Here is a 20,473-nt window from a genome sequence, read left to right as displayed (position 1 = left end):
ATGGCGGGGTTTTAAACTCAAAACCCCTTTGACTACGCTCATAGATTTTAGAGTGAGTAATTTTCTTTTATTTATATTGAAGAGGTACTTTTTAGCTTCAAACTCCACTGGAGGGGAGTTTAAACTCAAAACACCATAGACTACACTCATAACATTTTTAGTGTATAATTCACATTAGCTTCTAGTCTAGATTTATAGACAATTTAATTTATACTAGATCTTGTCTATTGACATATCCATCTTTAGAGTTTAGATATAGGCTTACTTAGATTTAAACAAAAGTTAATGCATCTATATAAAATCTAAAAGATAAACAAAAAGTAGTCCTACAAGATCTATAGACTAATTCTAAAATTGTAAATATCATTGTTTAAAAAAATAATTAAAATTAACTAGATAGGATCTAAAATGTAGGCTACACTTTAAAATGAAGATATAAATATATACTTTTTTTCTAATTGCAAAAATTCAGATAAGATTACTAGGGACAGAGCGGGCAGGATTCAAACCCAAGACTATGAAGAGACAATTATTATTGCATATCACACTACCAGACTGTCTGATCTAAGTAAAAAAATATCCCATTTTTGTAATAAGGATACTATTATCCTTATTCAAATTAAAAAACATAAGAAATCCTAGACTAATGTATTTTTTTTTTTAATTTGTGGTTTCTTTACATTTTTGTTATTTGAATGTTTTTTTTTCTTTTATTGCTACTTTTCAATTTTATTTTTTTGTTCTCTATCTTAAGGACTTTGTCATTTAGATTTAGAATCTAGATCTAGTACTTCAAAAGTAGTTTTAAAGTCAATTGGAGCTCTAAAAAGAAATCTAGACTACCAAAGCCTGATGAATTTTTATTTTTATTACATTTAGTTATAAAGCATTTCACATGTATTACATTCAGTCTAAGTGCAAACAAAAATGCAATTAATCTTAGTTGAAACAATTTATAAAACAACAAAATATTTCTTTAATTTTACTGTACAAGCAAAAAGATATAGAAATTAGATTTTTCTGAAAATATTTCATTGATGTAAATTTCTTTATATATATATAAAAAAAAAGAAAGCAACTTTATATTTATATTTTGTTCTAATTTCCAGAAAAGTACAGACCTTTGTTTTCCTCAAGACACCTGTGGACTTAATGGTATGAAATCAAAGTGAAACAATACCTAACCTTAAAACTAGTCTTATCATCATCATCATCACTCCTTTGAGTTCCTCATGGAACATAGGGCCTCAAAAAAAACATGCCAGTCTCCACGGTCTCTTGCTAGCTTTTTAATGGTGTCCCAGCTCTTCCCGGTCGTCTCGGCTTCTTCAAGTACATTGTGTCACATTGTTCTTTTTGGTGTTCCACTGGGTCTTGTTCCCTGGGGGTTCCACTCTAAGGCCTGCCTATTTCTGTTACTGGTATCTTTTCTAAGGGTGTGACCAATCCATCTCCACTTCCTTTCTAAGATCTGCACCTCTTTAATTTTTGTGTCCACTCATCTCCCATAGTTTGGTGTTTTCTACTTAATGGTATGAAATCAGACTAAAACAATACCCAACTTTAAAATTAGTCTATGGCTTTATTTTATTATCAAATTTTTCAATAGAATTTAGCACAATAAGTAGCATAATCAAATTCAAGTTATTGTAATGTTAGGTCTATGATCAGCTTCTAGAACTTTATTTTAAATATTTAGTTTTATCTCTATGTAAAAATTCAGTTTTTGAAAAAATATTTTGTGTTGCTTCAGAAAAAAAAATGTAAATAAAAACAAATAAACTGACTGACACATGTATTTAAACTATTTCAGTTTGTCAAAAGGATCAGACTGACCTAGCAGACTTCTCCAGTCTTGGGGATAAAAATCAAGATACAGGTAAACGTTTTATTTGTTAATGTTTAGATAGAGAAAGGTTTTTGTATAAGTCTATTTTGTAATAATAATAAAAAAAGAAAATATAAAATAGCTATTTGACTTTCATCCTTTCAGATCCTCATCATTTCACCAGTGACCAGTCTAAAGTCCAGTCAGATGAGATTGAAGGTCCACTAATTGGTAACTTTTGAGTTTCATTTTTAGTGTATAAACTGTAGAGATCAACACAGGAGTTAGACTTGATCTATTTATAGATATATCTTGATAGACTCAATACTGTACATTGTGTTGTAAACATTGGATCAAGTTTATTTCCTTGTTCTCCAGGTGATCATGAAACTCAGGAGTCAGAAGGTGGAGAAGCTGATCTACACAAATATCTTGTGGGCTGTGAGAAGAATCCAGGTCATAGCCAGTTTATACCTGTTGAGACATTCACCTTGAAACATTTACCTGAAGGTTTTCAAGACAAAGATTTGTATGAATACATTAAAGTTACAGCTGACCTCACAGTTAGAGTTGATGTGAAAATGTCAAGTCCACACAGACCAAAGTTTTATCCAATGACAACTCGACCATATCCATTTTCTAACATGGGTGAGAGAAGAAACTTGAGGACAGGAAGTGGAAGAGTGGTGAATGTAAACAAGTTTCAAGATGGAGTCACACAAGATGGAGTCAGACAAGATGGAGGTATTGAAGATACTGACTACACAAAGTGTTGGTGTAGAAAATGTGAAGGTTCAAACTCACCCAGCAATGTGTGGTGGGAGTTTTATGTGTCCACAGCCACAAATGTCGTTTTTGATGACATTGAGGCCAACCACACGACCTTGAGATTGTTTTATGATACACATGCCAGTCCAGTGGTCAGTGTTGATAAGGTCAGTGTTGTAGATGTAGACATTGAGTATGACATGTGTGTGTTGAAATGTGTGACATGTGACAAATCTTTAGGAAATAAACTGATGGAAATGTGCAAACATTTTGATAATGTCTGTGAGAAAGTCTGGAACAAATACAGATACTCTAGATCTAAACACAAGTTAAACTTTATTGTGTCACATCCTCATGGATGTTCTAAACAGGTCAGTGTTGGTCAATGGAAGGACAGACTAAATGTGGATGGTAGATCTAAGTTTACTTATACAACTTGTACATGTCCAGGAAGTAGTGGAGCACAAGTCCACTCTCTGGGGTATAGTGACTGGACTTGGTCAGGTCATGTCCACAGTGGAAGTTTAAAGTCTGGATTGAATTACAGTGGAGCTGGTGATGTCTATTGAGTTGTTTCCCTTCATGATCCACCAGGAATTTGTTTGTTTTTGAGTACCCTTGACATTCTTAACATTAAACTCAATGTATTTTAGTCTTGAGATAAATACATTTATACTTTGCGATAAATATGTATTGTTATGACCCTATTTGCGCCGACCCTATAAGTCGGCCATGAAGTCGGTCCTGGTTGAGTCCTTATGTGTTGATGTACAAGTCCAGAAAGATAGACAGTAGAGTTTTGTACGGTGATGTACAGAGTGACATTTTATTTGTTGATGTGTTTGATGCCAATTGTCTAGTATTGGCTTTTATCTACTTATTCACTTATTATTAAAGTACCAGATTATTGGGAGCCTTGTTGTCAAGTTCTTGATGTGTTGATGTGTTGTGTTGTGTTGAGCAGTGTTTACAGAAGGCCTGATTAGGAGAGAGAAACGTAACAGTATATATTTATTTACAAGAAACATATTGTTTTGGAAATACAAATATTCATATTATCTTCGATCAACTTTTGTTCTAGTTATGTAAATAAACTGTGTATGCTGTTTTTTAATTTACAATGTTCTGTTTCCTTTTTTATCCATGTTGTTGTTTGTAATTTACATTTACAATAATTAAAACCTGTTCAACTACAAACCAAATCTACCAGCTGTAGATCTAGAACTTGCTATCGACGATCAGATTTGTGGAAAAAAATTATTAGATATATTTCGTATTTTGTTCTTTTTTCATTAAAACTGTAATTTAAAAGTTTGCAAACATTTCAAATACAAAAAGTTTTCATTTAGAAAAAAAAAATGAATGAAATTAAAATTCTTATGTTTTGTTTATTATTATTTTTGTATAGTTCTTTTTTTAACAAGCAGCCATGTTTTTTTTTTTTTCAAGAGATATAACTGATAAATACTAACTTTTAAAAATAAAAACACAGTTGTCTTTTCCTGTACCGCAAAAACTCAAAATTATTTTGTTTATAATACATATATCAAAAGAGTTGCAGTAAACAACCCACGAGATCTAGACTGTATTTTTTCATTTAAAATGTCATTTAAAATATCATTTAAAATTTAGCAAACATTTTAAATAAAAACAAACAAAAAATTAATTAAAATTAGAAAAAAATTCTAGTGTTTTGTTTGATTTTCATCTTATTATTTCTTTTACAACGCGCGGCTAAGTTTTTTTCTCAAGGAGATTAACTGATAAGTACTAACTTTTTTAATAAAAACCCAGTTGTCTTTTCTTTTACCTTAAAAAACTAACGCTTAATATTATGCATTATATTTCAACAGTGTATAAAAATATGTCGATGAGTAGACAATGTGGGTAACAAAACAAAAAAAAATGTGTGATAATTTATTTATGATACTAAAGAATCAATTAAAACCCTAATCCTAACACCCACTAAATTTAAATATCCAAATCGTCAAGACCAAGAATGTTGCATTCATCCTTATAGCAATATGTTATTATATGTTATCGTATTGATCCCTATAATGAGTAATGATTACCTGAACGTTTTTCTACATTTAAAACGACATTTACATAACTAGAAGAGTCATGTAGGGGCTACTGTAATGATATATGGGTGGATTGAAGCTCACGTATTTTACAAGACTTTGATAAGAACCTTTGATGCTTGACTGTACTGCAATAACTTGTTCTATACATCAGAAGTATATAAAAGTAAAGTTCCCTTTTAGACGTTATGATCTATGGGGCAGATCTTGTAAAGATCGTCTGTTTCTGCGTTCAGGGTTAACGATGATGTCAAGTGGCTAGCACAACGACCAACCGTCATTACTTTTCTCAACAAACATCAAGTAGCCCATTTAATTAGAGCTGGGTAAACTTAGAGGCGGCTTTAAAATCCTGAAATTCAAAATTCCAGGATTCGAACCTAGGAACCAAAGAAATGTATCACTTAACCACCGCCCCTTCAAACACCATAAGATCAACAGACAAACGTTTTATATCTATATACATTTCACAATCATCTCAATCCCACTAACTGAGAAAACTTACCTGATGTCACCGACCCTAGTGACGCCACTACTTAACACAACACATGAACATCTTTTTTTTTCACGTTGGATAGTCAATTAGTAACGCTGATACATTATGACCAATAAGCAGTATGGGCTTTGGCCGATTTAATCGATTTCTCAAATTGGGCCCATCACCTGACAGTGGCCTATCACAATCAGCCATGGCTCTTGTCACATGCTTTGAAAGATGAAGGGTTAACATATTTAGAGTATTGTACGATTGGCATAACTTAAATTACCCACTGGCACCTATTACATTTAAGTTGCTTCCTACACATAAATGTTAATAAAATGATGTCATTAATAGTAAAATGTGTTATTGTATAAAATAGAAGATGGCTCTCGTAAGAATGTTTTTTTTTTAAATTTAAACCCTCTGTTTGTAAGACCGGCCCTGCGAGTAAGGAACGAGATTTTGTACCGTTCAGATCTAGTCTTGATTAACAGAAGTCGCCCACTTGAAGTAGTTATAATTGAGCGGGTGGTTGTTGTCTTCTAAGATTTTTCCAACTTTGCTAAGATATTTTTGTCGTGTGACTAGATGACCTTAAGGAGAGACAGCGCTGTCACTTGAGGTAAAATTCTTCTAAAGGGGCCTTCGATCGGAAGTTTGACCTTTTTAAAAAAGTTGATTTAAATATGGTAGTGCGGTGTATGGTAGTGTTGTGTGAGATATTGTTGTGTGAGGTTGTGCTGTATTTGGTAGTGTTGTTTGTGGTAGCGATGTGTGTGGTAGTATTGTTGGAAGTAGTGTTGTCTGTGGTAGTATTTTGTGTAGTAGTATTTTGTGTGGAAGTGTTACGTGTGGTAGTATTTTTGTGGTAGTATTTTGTGTGGTAGTGTTGTGTGTATTATTGTTTTGTTTGGCAGTATTTTGTGTGGTAGTACTTTGTGTGGTAATGTTGTGTGTGGTAGTATTTTTGTGGTAGTATTTTGTGTGGTAGTGTTGTGTGTATTATTGTTTTGTTTGGCAGTATTTTGTGTGGTAGTACTTTGTGTGGTAATGTTGTGTGTGGTAGTGTTGTGCGTTATATTGTGTGTGGTAGTAATGTGCGCGGTATTGTGTGTGGTAGTGTTGTGTGTAGTAGTGTTGTGTGTGGTAGTATTTAGTGTGGTAGTGTTGTGTTGTAGTGTTGTGTGTGGTAGTATTTTGTGTGGTAGTGTTGTGTAGTAGTATTTTGTGTGGTAGTATTTTGTATGGTTGTATTTTGTGTGGTCGTATTGTGTGCAGTAGTGTTGTCTGTGGCAGTATTTTAGTGGTAGTATTTTGTGTGGTATTGTTGTGTGTGGTAGAGTTATGTGTGGCAGTATTTTGTGTGGTAGTGTTGTGTGTAGTAGTATTTTGTGTGATAGTATTGTGTTTGGTAGTTTTGTGTATGGTAGAATTTTGCATAGTCTGTAATTTAGAAGATAAGAGAAATAAGACAATAGCAGTTTTACATGGTGGCAAAAATATTCCTGAGTATAAGAGACACAAGACAATAGCAGTGTCACGTGGTGGCTAAAATATTCCTGAGTATAAGAGACACAAACCACTGTGAGAAACTTTATAAGAACTTCGTTCTAAGAGTACAGTCACGTGATTGCAGTAACGTCAATATGTGACGTATGATTACAATGAGTCAGTGTAGTCAATCAATACAGTAACGTTTGTAATATATATTCATTATGAGTTTCTCCTTTTTGCAATTATCAATAAAAGTAAAAAAATACCCCCCCCTCTACTAAAAAAACGATATCTATATTATAAAGTAGAATGTGTGGTGTATGGATGTATGCTACTTATAGACATCAAAACCGCTTGACCAATCTTGATAAAACTAGGCAGGAATGTTCCTTGGGTACCAACTTAGACCGTAGTGTATGTATTGTAGCCCCAAAACAAACTTAAGACCCTCAAAAAAAAATAAAGTTGTCAGACTCTATTACATCTATAGTATTTTATGGATCTAGGCCATGTCTACAATGTTGACATGAGAAAAGATCGAAAGGATTTAGACCTAGATCTAATTTTAAGAAATACACTTTGCGCAGATAGTTTTTTACTTTGACACATGAAAATACAAAAGAATATCCATTGATTTTATTATATAATAAAATTAACCTTCAATTTTGTGTTTCAAAAGCATTTTTTGAATTAATTAGTTCGTTATATCTGTGACTGCAGATTTCCTGACAAACATTCTTTTATTAGACAATACCGTAATGAATTGCGTACTAAAAATTAATTCGTTTAATTGTTTACTTTATAATCCCATCCCTAGATCTAAAACTCTAATTCAACTCTAAGATGATAAAACTTCTCTTCGCACAGATAGTTTTATACTTAAACACATAAACATATTAATTAAAGTCCATTCATTTCATATTTTGATCAAATAAACATTCAAATTTGGTTTTCTAAAGCTACATTCGTTTACAAAAGCTGCGAAGCCGAGTTGAGATAGGCCTAGATCTATATTCATTCATGAATCGCGTACTAATAATTATTTCGTTTATTTGTTCACTTTATAATCCCATTCATTTAACAAAGCTATCGCTCTTTTCGTTTTTAATAGATAATAATGTATTGACTGCGTTAAACCCATTTTCGCAAAACTAATTTTATTTTCGTAGCTAAAGAGAAATAACGTGAAAGGATCATTAGCTAAGTTTTACATACATCTAAATCCAATCCACTACATTAGTAAACACAAACTTAGACCCGCAGGCCGTGGGTAATTCCAGGCTAGTAATCAATAAAAGGAAAAGTATTTTTTATGGCAATGGGGAATTCCCTTTTTCTAACGTAATGGGACACTCCTGGTCGATTATCTTTGATCACAATAGTGGGACTCCACACTCTATCTGTTAGGTTTTTATCTTTGGAATGTTTTATCACTTTCATGTCACACTAACTATGAGATAATGATAGACATATACGTAGATTATCAAAACATTTATTACCTTGTTCTGCGTAACTAGTTGATAATTTATTTTACTTTGTTTTTAGAAACTTTTAATTTTAGTTATTTTTAGACCTGAAGTCATCCAAGAAACTAGATAATATTTTTTTCCCTATTTTTAAAGTAAATAAAACATTGCTCTGAAATCCATAAGTATAAATCTCTTAAGAAAGGTGTTCTCAACTTGTGGTTCGCAATCTACTTGGGGGTCGATTGACGATTTGCCAGGTGTCGCCTAAGACCATCGAAAAAATGGATTGTTATTGTTTATTCTTCTGTTGCTCTATGTACGTGCGGGAGGGGGGGGTAGCAGCAGAGTGGGGGATTGTAAAAAGGGATCGTTGATCCTGGTGAAAACCGCTGTCTAAAGAGAATACAGTTAAACAAGTAGGTATAAGGTTGGAACAAAAAAAGGTAATACAAGAGAAGACAATTACACTACAAGTTGAAGTAAAATCGCAACATTAGCACTAGATTACTTCCCTTCTTCCTTTTCATCTCAGAAGACATCCTGACAATAGACAAGAACATGTTGACAGACGTATCAGAAAATATATATTTCCTAACAGCTAACGGCTTCGATACCCGAATGCAGTTTAAAAAAAAAAGATTAAATATTTTATTTTTTATTTTTGAAGTTTAATGATATATATATATATATATTTTTCTAAATATTTTTTTTCTAGTTTTTACAAATTAAAGTGGCTTTTTTTTTTTGGTTTTGTTTTCAATTTAGCACTAGACATGGTGTGTGTCTCTGTCCTGGTGATCAGATCACAAATAACAAACGGACGATTGGGCGATAAAGCAGTGCTTGAGTGCTCCTGGAATGTCAGTGAAAAGCCAGATCATATGAGCATTATGAGGGGTGTAAATAATTCCTACTTTGTATGTGACACAAACAGTCTGCCATACAACTGCACGACTTACAGTCTCACCATACCGGGCAACATAAGATATGGGCAACATACATCAAGTACAGCCACTTCTACCTTAACCATCATTACAGGTAAAAATATATGTCTCTATCAATCTATCAATCAATCTAATCAATTAATATATCTATATATCTATCTATCTATCATCTATTTGTCTATCTATCTATCTATCTATCTATCTATCTATCTTATCTAATCTAATTATCTAGCTGTATCTATTTTATATATTTCTATCTACCTATCTATATAACATGTATTTATGTATGTACCTCTCTTTCTCACTCTCTCTCTCTTTCTCTCTCTCTTTTCTTAATGAATCTATATCTATATTGAAAGTTTTGGAAATAGAGCTTATATCATAATAGAAAACATGTGTTGTACTCCGTATTTAAAAGTGAAATGAAAGATGAAGGCATTTCAAAAAATTTCAGATGGAACCTGTCCTCAGACATCTTCAGCACTAACAGAACTACGACCAACATCCTCAGGAACTTCAACAGTGAGTGGATCGGGTTTAACATCACATACATATTTAACAACACAACAATTACCATTATCAGCAGTGACGTTGGACTCCGACATGTCGCAGTGTATCTTATATTCTGCTGGTTTATCTTATTTACTTAGATGTAATGCATAAGAGAAAAAACGATGTCGTGTCAAGCATATACAAAGGCACCCTAAAGATCCCAAATTCTAAAATCTCATTTTTTACTGAGATCCGAAACTGGTTCCTCGCAGAACAAAGAGATTCATTAAAAAACACACCAGTTTCTACAGTCTCTTGATAGTCTTTTAATGACTTTCCAGCTCTTCCCTTTATTGTCGTGGTCTTACTTAATTCGTCTTATCTGGACCGCATGTAAATGTTGGCGGATCTTTAACTAATAGACAGACTGCATTAACCTAATTCTTACAATAAGTACAATATTAAGCAGGACTAAGCGGAGCATATTAGAAGTTGTTCCCTTTTAGACCTTGCATCTATAAGGCTGTTTTTGTGTCAAACGTATAACGAGGGTGTCATGTGGCCAGCACAACGACCAACCACCTTTTCTTTTATCAAACTAATGTCAGGTGCCTATTAAAGCTAGGTGGACTCAGAGGCGCCCTAAAGTTTTCACCAAGTTTTCACCAAGATTCGAACCCAAGACCCCAGGTTCGAAAGCTTAGCGCTTTATCACTAATTCATCGCGCGTTTGCCCGTAGAATACATTATAAAAACAAACCCATATTTTTACTTAAATCAAAATAATACAATTTTAACTATTAAGTTTCAATCATCATTTAAAAACAAAAATTCGAGAAATTATTTCTCTCCAACTTTATGAAATGATCATAAACATTTTAAATCCAAACCTTGACTATGTCCAGTTGCCAGAAAAGTCTTGACGTGTTTGTGACTACTACATTAGTGACTGTATTATACCACCTGAATTTTGGATTTACTGGTTCTATGCCTTCAACGATACATAGGCAGTCGACTGTAGCACCGAAGTCTACTTGTTCAAGACAGTTTTTGAATTTGATGAATGGTTTGGCTGTCTAGAGAGCATTTTTAAAATTATTTATTTTTAGATTTTATAGGGATATTAGAGCATTGATTAGCTTGTTATGGAGTGTGTGTATGTGTGTGTGTTTCTATTGTGACTGTGAGAAGAAGCTAGCGATTGGTTGGTGGCTATGCAGTGTATGTGTGTTTCTATTGTGACTGTGAGAAGAAGCAAGCGATTGGTTGGTGGCTATGCAGTGTGAATGTGTTTCTATTGTGACTGTGAGAAGAAGCTAGCGATTGGTTGGTGGCTATGCAGTGTGAATGTGTTTCTATTGTGACTGTGAGAAGAAGCTAGCGATTGGTTGGTGGCTATGCAGTGTGAATGTGTTTCTATTGTGACTGTGAGAAGAAGCTAGCGATTGGTTGGTGGCTATGCAGTGTGAATGTGTTTCTATTGTGACTGTGAGAAGAAGCTAGCGATTGGTTGGTGGCTATGCAGTGTGAATGTGTTTCTATTGTGACTGTGAGAAGAAGCTAGCGATTGGTTGGTGGCTATGCAGTGTGAATGTGTTTCTATTGTGACTGTGAGAAGAAGCAAGCGATTGTTTGGTGGCTATGCAGTGTGAATGTGTTTCTATTGTGACTGTGAGAAGAAGCAAGCGATTGTTTGGTGGCTATGCAGTGTGAATGTGTTTCTATTGTGACTGTGAGAAGAAGCAAGCGATTGTTTGGTGGCTATGCAGTGTGAATGATGTAAGATGAGCGGTACTGTCGTAAGATGGCTTGGGTATATCAGACCACTTCAGAGTGCCTAAGTGAAATGACGTGTTTTTGTAGTTAGCCAGATTTTGTTCAAAATGCCTTTTTTTTTTTATTATTACCAAAGTCTACTACATTTATTTCATTTTATCTAATGTCGAATTTGTTTATACTGTAATAAAAAGTTATAGTAAGTTTTGTTTACAAATAATTTATTCCGGTTATTTCAAGTTTTACAAGTTAAAATATAATACGCCTAAAGTGATTTGCTGTGCTACCACAATACTAAATCAGCCAGGAAAACTAATGACTTTGCAGAATTTAGTTCTCTAATGACCAAACCCCACCAAACAAAAAACATTATAACTAAAAGTAACCAAAGTGTACATTCACACCGGATATAATTAGGTATTCGTTAGTTTATGCTCAAATTGTAGTGTTAAACGCTATATCATGTTGCACTTGTAAAAATTTAATTTAATTTTAAATTAATTAATTGTATTAATTAATTTATCAAAATTATCTATCTATCAATGACACAGAAAGACTTACAAAAAGTGACTAAAACAGAGACGTTAGTTCCGTACATTTGTTCTGACAGGCTGCCGGAAATATTCGGAAACATGGTCACTACGGCAGTAAATGTATCTGTGGTTGCTTCAGTCAGCAGGATTAACAAATGTGCAAGTTGTAGTTAAGTAGTGACTGCCGTTTCTTGAATTGTTTTGGCTGTGGAGTGTTCCGCCTTCTACTAAAACATAAATCTGTAATATGTTAATAAGGAAAAGTAAGTTTGAAACAAATAAAGAGGTTAATATAACATTGTGATATAGAAAACGTATCGCCTCAAAAAGTAAGAAATGCTATTTGCTATTTGTTAACATTTTAGTTGTTAAGATTCTCTTTACTTTCTTAATGCAATGAAATTTAGAAGGAGAGAAAAGAAAAGTAAGCAATATAAATAAATGTGTTGTCGATCAAATCAAATCTCTAAACCAAAAAGAGCTGAAATGAAAAGAGAGAAATTGAGAACGCTTTCTGGAATAACTAGATATAATAAACAACCTAAGTCACTTTACTGAAAGATTATCATTGCGAAGCAAATATTGGAATAACACTGTGGTGTCATCGAAAGCGCTTAGCATTGTTGTGTTTCAGAGCTAAAAAGGCAAAAATAACTAGTTAACTCAACAATGTTACTCATCAAACCATAATAAAACAAGTTACCACTCTATATTTTCTGTGTAATTCAGGATACATGCTGCAGATGGATAGATTATCGCTAGAGAAACAGTAAATATGATTTTCTTCTCTAGACAGTGATTGACATTTCAGGTCTTTAGCCCATAGCTAAAGAACAAAAAATCTTGAAACTAGTCATTTTTAAAAGAAAAGATTCCTAGATAAATTTTTCCTTTCGGCTAGAAATGCTCACAGTAAGCATTTCTCAGCTCAAATGTATTGGCTATAAATACCTCCCAGCTAACATAGGAATTCTAACACGAGAACCCTCGGTGAGGTAGCGGCTTATACGACTCAGAAAAATTCAGTAATATGTCTTTGTCTCCTGGGGCTGAGAATGCTGATGCAAAGTATTTGTTTAGAATGTTTGCTTTAGTTTCATTATCATTATGTATTATGTTATGTTCATCTTTTAATGGCGCTAGGCCTGTTGTTTCCATTTTAGGTTTTTGTTGTTATCTTTAGATATTACATTGTTTATGTATTCACTCTGCAGCTGTCTGCTTACTTTTTGGGTTAAGTGTTTAATTTTTATATACTTTTTGTAAACTCTTTCTGCATTAGTTTCTTTAAATTTTCTATAGAGGTTTTCCTTCTGTTTACAAAGCTTCTTTAGTCTATTATTAAACCAGCATTTATTTATAATTTCACCTGTTATTAATAAAAACTTTTTATTTTGCCTAAAACCTTTTATTTGTAGACATCACATCTTCATGATAACATTCTACTTTCCAACAATCTATATACATTTTGTTTAGCTGACACAAGTGACACGCCCTCAAAAATTAGATCTAGAATCTAGATCTAGTCTAGGTCCACATTTTGAATTTAATAAACCATTTGATTTGATTTAATTGTTATTGTAAACTAGCTTTCACTTTAGATTTAGACTTAACTTAGGCATTGTAAACCTTAATCTAGATTTAGACTAGACTCCTTTAAAAACTAAAATCAAGAACAGTCATCATGAAATTGATCTGGCTATTTATCCTAATAATCACTAAATGCACACTAGCTGAACACAGAACTAGATCTACCTTTGTCAACACTAAACTTAAAAAGGAAACAACAGTCATAATCAATCATCACACTTTAGAACAATGCAACTTCAAAAATAAACTAACATACACATCTATAACATTAAAGAAGATTACCCATCACAAATGGAAGTTCTCAATCAGACACAGCAGAAATAAATACCTATCACTGTTAATATTAATAGCAGGAGATGTAGAGTCAAATCCAGGGCCTAGATCTAAAGATAGATGCAACATCTGCAAAAAAGTATGCACCATGAAACAGAAAGCCATTCAATGTGACACCTGCGATGAATGGTACCATGCATCATGTCTCCATATGAATACACCTGTGTATTTTGCCTTAGGCAATAAAGATGCATCATGGCACTGTGTACCGTGTGGGTTACCTCAGTTTACATCAGGACTGTTTGATTCCTTTGATGCGGACACTTCTAACCCATACAACATCCTAAACACCATCCCAAACCAAACTCACCAACCACTAGCCAGATCCACTCCTGTTAAACCTAAATCTACTAAAATTAATACAACAGCCTCACTAAACAAACCTACTAAAGAAGTAACACCAAAATACCTTAAAACCTTAGTAATAAATTTTCAAAGCATTAGGAACAAAACAGCAGACTTAGAAATTTTATTAGAATGTGAGAAACCAGACATAATTGCAGGCACAGAAACTTGGCTACATCCTGAAATTTATAATGCAGATATTTTCAATAGTAACTATGAAATTTTTAGAAAAGATAGGGCTGATAATCATGGAGGAGTTCTTTTAGCAATAAAAAAACACTCTTATTGCAGAAGAAATTACCTTACCTAACTCAAAAAATATAGAATCAACATTTTGTAAAATTAATACCACCTCAACATCCCTAATAATAGACCACCAAATTCTAGTTTAGAATACATGCAGGAACTATGTAATCAGATTACGACACTTAAAGAGACAAATAAAAATGCAGTTTTTTGGATTATGGGTGATTTCAACCTACCTGATATAAATTGGAAAACACTAACCATAGATAAACACCAAAACCTTAAGGACATAAATAAGCTTTTCATAGAAACTTTACACAACCTAAGTTTAGATCAAATCATTAAAAAGCCAACTAGATTAAACAACATATTAGATCTCTTCTTAACCAACAGACCTGGATTAGTAGTTGATTATGATATTATCCCTGGTCTATCAGACCATGAGATCATAAAAATACACAGTCAGATAAAAGCAGTAGCCAATACAAAACCCAAAAGAAAAATCTTACTCTGGAATAAATGTAACCTAACACAACTACACCAAGCTGCATTAAACTTTCAACTAACATTCTTATTAGAAAAAGACATTAACCAACCAGTCAATGATCTCTGGAATTTCATTAAAAACCATCTTAAAAGCATTATAGAAAATCATATACCAACTAAATACACATCAAACAAAATAAATAAATGCTGGTTTAATAATAGACTAAGCTTTGTAAACAGAAGGAAAACCTATATAGAAAATTTAAAGAAACTAATGCAGAAAGAGTTTACAAAAAGTATATAAAAATTAAACACTTAACCCAAAAAGTAAGCAGACAGCTGCAGAGTGAATACATAAACAATGTAATATCTAAAGACAACAACAAAAACCTATGGTCATACATTAAGTCTAAGAAAATGGAAACATCAGGCGTAGCGCCATTAAAAGATGAACATAACATAATACATAATGATAATGAAACTAAAGCAAACATTCTAAACAAATACTTTGCATCATCATTCTCAGCCCCAGGAGACAAAGACATATTACTGAATTTGAACCAAGTAGACAACATAGAAGATATAGTAGTACAAGAAAATGGAATTCAAAAACTATTAGCCAACACCAAACCAAATAAAGCTTCTGGACCTGATGGTATTCCAGCTAGATTACTCAAAGAACTAAATAATGAGCTAGCCCCAGTGTTCAAAATACTCTTTCAGGCTTCACTTAACCAGGGCAGAGTACCAAAGGACTGGAAAGAAGCTAATGTCACCCCCCTATTTAAAAAAGGAGAAAAATCTGACCCAGGAAACTACAGACCAGTATCACTTACCAGCATTACATTACATGATGGCTGCCTGGTCGTGCGGTTTGCACGCTGGACTGTCGTTCAGATTTATCGATGGTCCCGGGTTCAAACCCTGCCCGCTCCCATCCCCCGTCGTCCTGCGGGAGGTTTGGACTAGGAAGTAATTATCTTCAACTCTGAAGGAACATCCGAAACATGTAAAACATTTTACAAAACATTTTACAAACAAATCCTAGAACACATAATATGTAGCAACATCATAAACCACTTAGACAAACATAATGTCCTCACACCATACCAACATGGCTTTAGGAAATATAGATCATGTGAAACACAACTAATAGGACTAATTGATGATTTTTCAAAAGATTTAGATAATAGTGAACAAATAGATGCTAGCTTACTAGATTTGTCTAAGGCTTTTGACAAAGTTCACCACCATAGTTTGCTTAAAAAATTAAAATATTTCGGCATTAATGGTCCACTGCATCAGTGGATTAAAGACTTTCTGATAGGGAGAGAACAAACTGTAATAATAAATGGCTCTAAATCAACACCGATAACAGTAAACTCAGGTGTACCTCAAGGAACAGTCTTGGGTCCACTACTATTTTTAATTTACATAAATGATTTACCAAATTGCATTACTTCAGGAACAAAAGTCAGATTATTTGCAGACGATTGCATAATATATAAAACAATAAAAACAACACAAGATACAGAAATTTTACAAAGAGAATTAGATGAATTACAGAAATGGGAATCAAATTGGAGCATGTCTTTCCACCCAGAAAAATGTCAGTTGTTAAGAGTAACAAAAAAACTAAAACAAATTAATTCCACTTATCTTATTCATGGCAAACCAGTAACACAGACTAAAAACGCAAAATACCTAGGTGTTTTAATAAATGAAAAACTGTCATGGAATCCACATATTGATGAAACTACAAAAAAATCAAACAAAGCATTAGGATTTATTAAAAGAAATTTCTATAAATCAAATAAGAACATAAAACTAAAATGTTATTTAACCTTGGTTAGGCCAATAATAGAATATGCATCCTCTGTTTGGGACCCCTCAACTCAAGAAAACATTAAGAAACTAGAACAGACACAAAATAGAGCAGTGCGATTCATAACAAACGAATATTCACATATATTCAGGAATATTCAGGACAGAAGGCTCAAAAGTAAAGTAGCAATAATACATAAAACACTGAACCATAATCTTCAAATACAAAAACAAAATTTAATAAAATACTCTGAAAGACACAAAGATAAAGGCACATTCCTCGTCCCATATGCTAGGACAAATTTGTACAAGTGCTCCTTCTTCCCTAGTGCTATTAGAGTATGGAATGGGTTGCCTGAGCTAGCCAGGAAAACCAGTGACTTGGCAGAATTTAAGTCATTGGTTAATATGCATGACTAAATGCATGACGCGTAGGACGTAATTATCTTCTTTTTTGAAGTAACGTCTGTATTATATAAGATAAGATAAGATAAGATAGAACTATAATTTAAATAATTAGTTTCTTTTCTGTAAAGAAAATGCAGTATTTTGAAAAAAAAAACAAATTGTTTTTTTTTTTAAATAATTATATCTGTAAAAAAATTAGACTGATTGACACATGCATTTAAACTATTTCAATTTGTCCAAAGGATCAGACTGACCTAGCAGACTTATCCAGTCTTGGGGATGAGAACCAAGATACAGGTAAACTTTTGATTTGTAAATGTTTAGATGGGGAAAGGTTTTTGTATAAGTCTATTTTCTAATAATAATAAAACAAAAGAAAATATAAAATAGTTATTTGACTTTCATCCTTTCAGATCCTCATCATTTCACCAGTGACCAGTCCAAAGTCCAGTCAGATGAGGTTGAAGGTCAACTAATTGGTAATTTTTTAGTTTCTTTTTTAGTGTATAAACTGTAGAGATCAATACATGAGTTAGACTTGATCTATTTATAGATATCTATTGATAGACTCAATACTGTACATTGTGTTGGAAACATTGGATTAAGTTTATTTCCTTGTTCTCCAGGTGATCATGAATTTCAAAAGTCAGAAGGTGGAGAAGCTGAACTACACAAACTTCGACGTCACTGTAAGAAGAATCCAGGTCACAGCAAGTTTATACCTGTTGATACATTCGCCTTGAAAAATTTACCTGACGATCTTCAAGACGATGATTTGTGTGAACTCATCAAAGTTACAGCTGACCTCACTGTTCGAATTAATGTTAGAAAGATAAGTCCACACAGACCTGAGCATTGGCCTAAGAAATCTCAACCATATCCATATTTTAATACGTCAGAAAACAAAAATAATGTATATGCAGGAAGTGGAAGAGTGTGGATTATAAACAAGTATCAAGATGGAGACACACACTGGGGACGTACTGGCTACACAAAGTGTTGGTGTAGAAAATGTGAAGGTTCAAACTCATCCAGCAAAGTGTGGTGGGAGTTTGGAGTGAACACAGCCGCACATGTGGTTTTTGATAACATTGAGGCCAAACACACAACCTTGAGATTGTTTTATGATAGTGATGAAAGTCCAGAGGTCATTGTTGATAAGCTCTGTGTTACTGATACCATAATTGAGGATGACATGTGTGAGTTGAGATGTGTGACATGTAATGCTGAATTAGGAAAAAAACTGATGAAAATATGCAAACATTTTGAAAAAATCAAGAGGAAAGTCTATCACAAATACTCTAACTCTAGATCTAAAAAAAATTTGACCTTTATAGTGTCACATCCTCATGGATGTTCTAAACAAGTCAGTGTTGGTCAGTGGAAGAACAAAATAGAGGTGGGTGTTGATAAATCTAAGTTTACTTATACAACTTGTACATGTCCAGGAAGTAGTGGAGCACATGTCTACTGTCTAGGGTATGACTGGACTTGGACTAATCTTGTCCACAGTGGAAGTTTGGAGCCTGAGTTAAATTACAGTGGAACTTGTCGTGTCTTACACTTGTAAGTTGTCCAGCTCCACCATGAAGATGTCTTTGAGAACCCTTGACATTCTAAACATCAAACACAAATGTCTCTTTAGTCTTGAGATAAATACATTTATACTTTGTAATAGATATTGATTGATTAGTTTGGTAGAAACATTTTGTTTTGGACTTAGAAAATACAAATCTTCCTATTGCCTTAGATCAACTTTTTTTCTTGTTATGTAAATAAATTGTGTATTCTGTCTTTAAACTTGCAATGTTTTGTTTCCCTTGTTATTGATGTTGTTGTTTGTAATTAACATTTACAATAATTGAAACCTGTTTATTTACAAACAAAATATACCAGGTGTAGTTCTAGAACTTGCTATCGACGATCAGGTTTGTGGAAAAAATTACTAGATGTAGTTAGTATTTTGTTTGTTGTTTTTTTTCATTTAAAATGTAATTTAAAAGTTTGCAAACATTTCAAATACAAGAAGTTATCAATGATAAAAAAAAATGAATCGAAAAAAAATTATTGTGTGTTGTTTGATATTAATTTTTCAAAGTCCTTTTTTATCACGCAACCATGTTTTTGTTTGCACTATTAGAAATTTTCAATAAATTTTCTGCATCATATTTTAAAAGTGTAATTAAATATGTCGACGAGTAGGCAATGTTGGTAACGAAACAAATAAATAATGTGTTATAATTAGTTCATGGTATTAAAAACCAATTAAAACAAAACAACACACTAACTAAATTTCAATATTAGAAACCTCAAGACCAAGAATGTTGTATTGATCCTTATAGAGATATGTGATTACCTGAATGTATTTCTACATTTCAAAAATTTACATAACTACAAGAGTCATTAAGTGACTACTGTAATGGTGTTTGGGTTTAAGCTCACGTATTTCTCCATTAAAAAAACATTTACCTAACTAGAATTGTCAGTGATTGACTACTGTAATGGTGTATGGGTTTAAGCTCACATATTTCTCCATTAAAAACAACATTTACATAATTAGAAGAGTCATTGTGTGACTGTAATGATGTATGGGTTGATTGAAGCTTACGTATTTCTATAAGATTTTGATAAGAACATTTGATGCTTGACTGTACTGCAAGAACTTGGTAAGTACATTAGAAGTATGTAAAAGTAAAGTTCTCTTTCAGACATTAGGATTATGCGACAGATCATGTAAAGGTCGTCTGTTTCTGCGGTCATGGTTAACGAGGGTGTCAAGTGCCTAGCACAACGTCAAACTGACTATACTATTCTCAACAAACATTAAGTAGGCCTATTCATTAGAGCTGGGTAGATTTAGAGGCGGAATTAAGATCTTGAAATTTAAAATTCCAGGATTCGAACCTGGGAAGCAAAGAAATGTATCACTTAGCCACCGCTCCTCAAAACACTATAAGATCGACAGAGAAACGTTATATAACTAAATACATATTACAATAATTTCAATCCCACTAACTGAGATAACTTATTGGATGACACCGACCCTAATGACGCCGCTGCTTAACACAACATATGAACATTATTGTTCACGTTCGCTAGTAAACTAGTAACGCTGATACAGTATGACCAAATAAGAAGTACCCGCCATAGGCCGATTTAATCAATTTCTGAAATAAAGACCACCTCATGAAAGGGGCCTATCACAATAAGCCATGGCTCTTGTCACATGCTTTAAAAAATGTAGGACTTCAAGGGTTAACATATTTAGTGTATCGTACGATTGGCATAACTTAAATTACCCACTGGCATCTATTAAAGTTGCTTTCTCTACATAAATGTTGATAAAATGATGTCATTAATAGTTATAAATAAATA

At 33.1% G+C, this 20,473-nt stretch overlaps 1 protein-coding gene across 1 annotated transcript in view; it reads left to right on the top strand.

The window, feature by feature from the left end:
• Nucleotides 1–18,821, top strand: part of LOC106070200 (uncharacterized) — a 121,202-nt gene extending 102,381 nt beyond the window's left edge. The window contains exons 5-11 of the mRNA XM_056010364.1: nt 1,110–1,155; nt 1,814–1,879; nt 1,994–2,059; nt 2,207–2,284; nt 17,330–17,395; nt 17,512–17,577; nt 17,725–18,821. Coding sequence (XP_055866339.1) covers nt 1,110–1,155; nt 1,814–1,879; nt 1,994–2,059; nt 2,207–2,284; nt 17,330–17,395; nt 17,512–17,577; nt 17,725–18,668 — 1,332 coding nt within the window. The 3' untranslated portion in view covers nt 18,669–18,821. The remainder of the gene's footprint in view (nt 1–1,109; nt 1,156–1,813; nt 1,880–1,993; nt 2,060–2,206; nt 2,285–17,329; nt 17,396–17,511; nt 17,578–17,724) is intronic.
• The last annotated feature ends 1,652 nt before the right edge of the window (nt 18,822–20,473 follow it).

The sequence above is a fragment of the Biomphalaria glabrata genome, chromosome 14 (genome assembly GCF_947242115.1).
Source record: "Biomphalaria glabrata chromosome 14, xgBioGlab47.1, whole genome shotgun sequence".
NCBI classification, from domain to species: domain Eukaryota; kingdom Metazoa; phylum Mollusca; class Gastropoda; family Planorbidae; genus Biomphalaria; species Biomphalaria glabrata.
Note: the sequence above shows the minus strand (reverse complement) of the source record. Positions and strands in the feature narration are given on the sequence as shown.